At 33.0% G+C, this 6,356-nt stretch overlaps 1 protein-coding gene across 2 annotated transcripts in view; it reads right to left on the bottom strand.

The window, feature by feature from the left end:
- The window catches only part of LOC108733078 (SH2 domain-containing protein 3C), a 27,639-nt gene extending 21,494 nt beyond the window's left edge, over positions 1–6,145 (bottom strand). The window contains exons 1-2 of one of the 2 annotated variants that reach the window (XM_018464122.1): positions 6,127–6,145; positions 5,877–6,064 (exon numbers count right to left, since the gene is read on the bottom strand). In XM_018464122.1, the coding sequence (XP_018319624.1) occupies positions 5,877–5,931 (55 nt within the window). In that variant the 5' untranslated portion in view covers positions 5,932–6,064; positions 6,127–6,145. Of the gene's footprint in view, positions 1–5,617; positions 5,828–5,876; positions 6,065–6,126 lie in introns of those variants that run through there. The other variant, XM_018464125.2, reaches the window with a different exon arrangement.
- Between the last annotated feature and the right edge of the window lie 211 nt (positions 6,146–6,356).

Here is a 6,356-nt window from a genome sequence, read left to right as displayed (position 1 = left end):
ATTTAACTTAAATTTAATCCACTATAAACTAACTTTAAAACTACAAATACCGATTAATTAAAAATGATGATAAAAATCAATAGGAATGAATTATGATAATCGTGATTGTCTTATGGAGACGATGTTTTCTCCAGCGAGTCTATAATAGCACTGCTTTAAAATTTTATAAAATCTATGAACCTACTATATCTAACAATAATGTAAAAACATAATATTATCCTACCCCCAGGTAGGCGGTCATTGGACCTACAAGAATGCAGCCGAGGGGAATTTTGGCTATTAACAATAATAAAATTGTGATTGTACGTGACAAACACAATAGCACACACTTTATAATTTACCCAACTACCCCGTATACCTAACAACCTCTTTAGGAGTTGTAGACAATTTTTTTTTTAGATAATTTAAATAATAAATAATCGCAGTGAGTTTAATTTAACGTCTAATGTATGTACTGTGATACATATGTACTCGTTAAAGCAGTACAAGTTTTTTTCAATTCAGTAGATACATATTTTATATGAGAGTCCTTTTAAAAATGTATAGAAAATTTTGGATGATCTAGTATGATAAATACATCGAATATAATTCGGTTATGTCATGGCGTTGCTTTTTCCATTTGTGAAAATTTGCAAGTGGGTTGAACGTAGTATTTCCAGAGGGAAAGTGAGCCTAATCCCTTCGGTATAATCTTTCTTTTAAACTGACAGTCGTATCACATGTTCATGTGCTATGGTAGGTACTGATAAAATTCGAGTGCGTTCCAGCCAGTATTTCGAAATGGATTTAGGTGGGTCTCCTCTGCAATCAAATGTGCATAGAAATTACACGCATCCGGCTCTGATATCGTCTCTTTCACTCCATTACCGTTTCTGCGTAATCGGCAAGCGAGAGGGAAGGCGACAGTGAATAACGCAAGGCCGTCCATTAAACGATTTGGAGATTCTCAAAAGACTTGATCTAGTGCTTTTATCACGTGAAGCCTAACCCTTTTAGTAACCACTAGTGACCACGTTTCCCTGTAAGCTATCGAGGTAATCAGTTTTATGCGATAGCGCTGTTGCCTATTTAATGGTGCTAATTAATTAGTGAATATTTTCTCTTGGATAAGCGCACACACATGACCTATTTTTCAGCTGGATGCCGGGCAATTACGTACGGTTAATACTAACAGAAAGCTTGTTGATAAAACCGTCAAAGAACGGGACTGACGAAAGTCAGATTTAGTAATGATAAAAAGTAGAAATTGGTTAAAAATGAAATATACGGAGTTTTGAAATCCTATATTTAATTTAAGATTCACTGTCAATATATAAAATTAAACGGTTGTTGCATTCCTTTGGGATTAATTTCGAACTGTTATTTTAATCCTAGCATTCCTTTTACTTCAGACGTTTCCAATTCATCATCATCATAAGGTCGTCAGTCTTAAAACTGGTTGGACACGTATCTCCACTCTTTCCTATTCTGTGCTAATATTCGCATTTTCCTAAAGCTAGAACAACCCATATCCTTAACTATTTGCGAACAGTAATCTAATCTAGGTCTACCTCTACCCCTCCTAACTCCCGCTTCTGCCTCTAATATGTCTCTGACTAGACCTTCATGCCTTAGAAGGTGTCCCACTAACCTATCTCGCCTATTTCTTATTGACTTCCATAAAGTCCTCTGTTCTCTTACTCTTTCTAATACCTGTTTATTTCTAACCTTCTCTATCCACAGTATTCTCATCATTCGCCTGTAACACCACATTTCGAACGCTTCTAACCTTTTCTTTTCGGCAGAGCACACTGTCCATGTTTCGCACCCGTACAGCTCCGTGCTCCAAATATACGCCTTTAATAACCTTTTTCGAATTTCTAAATTAACCACTGGCGAGCACGTTTCCAACTGTGAAAAACTAAAATGCTTCAAAAATGGCAGGTCTAGTAAATAGATAGGATGATTTAAATATTAATGTGAAAATGCATTTTCCATTTATACCAACTATAAATTACCTCAAGTTAATGAGGAAAAATTTGTTGCCGGAAATCGAACCTAAATGGAAAATGAATTTTCACGTTAATAATTGATATATTAACCACTATTCATATAGATAGGATGATTGTTGATTGATTACTATAAACTAATTCACTAAATAGTTCAACCACAATTATTGAATATTGTGAAGCATATCTACAAATACTTTACCAGTACATAGCATACGACCATCATTAAGTTTTAACTAGTTTGTGGATAGACTGTTTTTCTTTTTAAGTGGTCACAGTTTATGTGTACAGCAAACTTTAGTTCTCTCCATCTAGTTACCTATTATTAGGTACTTATAATGTTGTCAATGTTGAAGGGAAAATTTTATTGATTGTTTTGTTATTCAATTATCCAATAAATATCACCTTCACGTTTCTCTAAACACTACAATTACGTATTTATCGTAGTTTCATTTGCAGGTCACCAAGTTACGTATTAATTTAATAAACCAATAAAAATTATTTTACCTATTAGAAGAAAAATTTTTGTTTATAACAATAACAATAATAACATATTGATTTTGCGATTTTACCTCCGTGTATATAAGTCAAAGCGAAAGATACATTATACAACGTATTTCAGAACACGCAACAGAAACTTAAAAAGAAAGATATTGAAATTTTATTTTTGGAAGATTATTGCGCCAACAAACATTGTGTAAATTTTGCAAAACTATAATGTTGCATAACAATATTTCGATTTCGAGAGACAAAATAGATCAATGTTGGAAGATACAGAACAAGATGTTATTGAATTAACAAAGGAAATGGGTTTTATGACTGAACTACTTTGAAATCCTGTAGGTACTACTATTATTTTTCTGGACAAAGGTGCACAGTAATCCTGTTTTGTACAAGATAGTCGCGCATTATCACAAAATAACAGAATTAAGTCATCAGGGATTTGAGTATAGGTATAAACTATTTATTAACAAGTGCATAAGACGATGCAGAGTTGGAGAAGATGTGTTTCTTAAAGTTGCAAGACGCACATTCCCGAAGGATGTGTTCAAGATATAAGATACTCGCCTTCCTTGTATTTATCGTATACCTTTTTTATGGCTTCAAGTGGAGCGCGGCCTCCTGAGACGCGTTATTGAAAGGACCATGTCGCTTGAGTGTCTGTGCCATGCCGCCTTGAATATCTTATGCTGTAACGCGATCCAAGTGGGCATATACATACGTTTAAGAAATATCGTAATTTTGACAGGTGGAAACGTGATCATCTCTTTTTAAACCAACGAACATTTATTAGTTTTTCCTATTTGAAATTGATGAAAAACGGTTTGGAAAATTTACCGGGTCCACTACGAGTTATTTCAGTCACTCCTGCAGGAAACCTTAAGCAGGAGCGTAGATGAGAAGCGGGGATGATTAAAATGGTCCCAAATATTGAAAATCAAAAATTAATGAAAAATAATTTAGAAAATTTCCCGGATCTACCATGAATTATTTCAGTCACTTCTGCAGGAGGGTAAATAATAAAGATAATGAATATAATGGCCTTAGATATTAAAAATTTATGATAAAAATTATAAATAAATTTGAAAACACATTAAGATTTTCTCATCCAAAGTTAATGAAAGACAGTTTGGAAAATTTACTGGATCCACTACGAATTATTACAGGAAACTCAAAGCAGGAGCGAAAAATAAGAAAGGGAATAATTATTATGGTTCTAAGAATTTGAAATGTACCTTACACATTATAAAGAAATCTGAAACATATTCAAACTTTCTTATCCAAAATTGATGAAAAACGGCTTAGAAAATTTAGCGGGTTTTCCATGAATTATTTCAACCACTCTTGTAGAGTACCTAAAGCAGGAGCATAAATAAGAATGATGGATTATTAAAATACTCCCAGGTATGAAAAAATCTGAAGCATATTTGATGAAAAACGGTTTTGAAAATCCAATTGATCTATACATATAACAAATGATTTTAACCAATCATAAAGGAAATTTAAAACAGGAGCATAAATAAAGGGGTGGATGGGTTTAGGTATCTCAAGTATTGAATACAAATTTCATGTTATAGTAATAATAAAGTGGAAATCTATTCTATTTGTAACACCTCTTTCAAATATGTAAGTCTGCCCAATTATGTTTGGAAATTTATACTTTTCTCAATATCGGAATACATATAGGTATAGTCTTATTTATAAATTAAAATTTCTTCTTAATTGTCATTTGTAGGGCCAACTTTTTAATTGGCATTATACATATTTTTCTATTTCTTCAGACTTTACTTAATGATGAACAATAGTTATTACCTTCAAACTCAAAAACATGTAAATACTGCTATACACATTTGTGTATGTATGTAGATATGTATAAAGCTTTGCGTCAGTTGATTTGATGCCAATATTCCAATTTCTGCATTTACGTAGATATGAAACGTTTCTTTACATGTTTCCGTATATGACACTCCAGAGAGACATGCTAAGGAAAGGCTTTTCGAATGTAACCGTTTCATTTTTTATTGGGGTAATGCTTTTACGATTTCAATAACACCAAAGTGGTGCTTGTCGATATCGACTGCGATGGTTTATGTTTAATATGTATTTCTAATACATAAATGTGCAGTTTTAGTACGAGAATCTGAAAAGTTACGCCAGAAAAGCATACCTACCTATACATTTTATCAGACCTGTAAATTGATAAAATAATAAGCAATCACATCACGAAATAGGCCAATAATAAAATAAAACAAAAATTCTCTGGAAGCTTTTCTTCTTTTTGGATAATTCTACCAGAGAAAAAAGAAAAATGTAAACACCAACAATAGTAATTTAAAAAGTATAACAAAAAACCTACCTAGTGAAAATTGATAATTGAGATTGAATCGGGATAGGTCGTTTGTATTAATTTGTATTATTTAGTAACTACTATACTAAATTATTTATTATTTTGATATAGTTTTCTTGTGCTTACTTTCTGTCGGGAACAACAATACATCAGTATGACTAAACTGTTACAATTTCTGACGCATGTTAATAATAACTTATTAGTATGATTGTTACAAGCTTTAAATAAAATGGAAGCGGTACTGACCGATCAGTACCCTATGAAAATAAATAAAAGTAAAACTAAAATACTGGCATGCAAGGAAAGAAAATGTACGAAAAGAGCGAATATAAAGGAAGGAGACGAAAAATTAGAAGAAGTGGCTGATTTTAGATACCTAGGAAGTCAGATAAGTGAGGATGGAAGGAGATGGAAGATTAATAGAGGTGTATGTTTGGAGCGCGGCGTTGTACGGGTGCGAAACATGGACAGTGGGAACGGCGGAAAAGAAAAGGTTAGAAGACTTCGAAATGATGATGAGGATACCGTGATAGAGAAGGTTAGAAATGAAGAGGTATTAGAAATAATAGGAGAACCGAGGGAAGTCAATAAGAAATAGACGAGATAGGTTGGTAGGACACCTTCTCAGGCATGAAGGTCTAGTCAGAGACATATTAGAGGCAGAAACAGGAGTTAGGAGGNTTTTAAAAACTTTTTTATAAATAGTAGATTAATTATTATTATTAAATTATTAATATGCTAACGTAATACACGTATAAGGTAATCAGATATGTCTGCTTACACCTCAAGGTTAACATCAAAAAGTTGTTATAAACACAATTCGCGAATCCTCAATAGCTACTGGGCACCTATTAGATCACTGTTTTGTATATTAATTAATGTTCCTAGTTGCTGGATATCAATGTGTACGTTTGTCAAATATCATATGTTGTTACAACTTTCTATTCTGTTCTAAAAATGCTTTAACATATGAATGAATGAAGCCAGTCAGGCCAAGCATTTAATGAAATTTTTACATAGTAGATTACGCACTAACTTACTTGCAGTTCTGCGACTTCTGTCCTTTCTAATAAACTTTGTACTTGAACCTCCCATTTTCACTCACGTCAGATATTTATCGGCAATGTTTTATGTAACAACAATTCGACGTATCACTTTTTTATTTGGGGCCCACGACTCATCACTATAACAAGTGTTCATCGTGTATCGCTGTTTGTGTGTTCCACTACTGCGACAATACGCATATTCGTTTTATGTTAAATATGCATTTCAGTGACTATTTCTACCTACCTCTACTACATCGAGCGATATTTTATCTCTGAAAGTATACATTACCTGACTTACACAACGCATATTTGTTTACTTGGTCGTATCGGTTATAATATATATACACACGTCTACTTTTACATGCTGTATCACACTCTAACAAGTAAATATTGAATCATAGAGGTGTTAAGAGTTCAATGACGAGTGAGATCCTTTTACAAATGACCAAATGTTAGGTGTTATAAGCACACTTT

The sequence above is a fragment of the Agrilus planipennis genome, unplaced genomic scaffold, assembly GCF_000699045.2.
Source record: "Agrilus planipennis isolate EAB-ADULT unplaced genomic scaffold, Apla_2.0 scaffold51, whole genome shotgun sequence".
In the NCBI taxonomy this organism is placed as follows: domain Eukaryota; kingdom Metazoa; phylum Arthropoda; class Insecta; order Coleoptera; family Buprestidae; genus Agrilus; species Agrilus planipennis.
The sequence above is the reverse complement of the archived record's forward strand: the minus strand, read 5'-3'. Positions and strand labels throughout refer to the sequence as shown.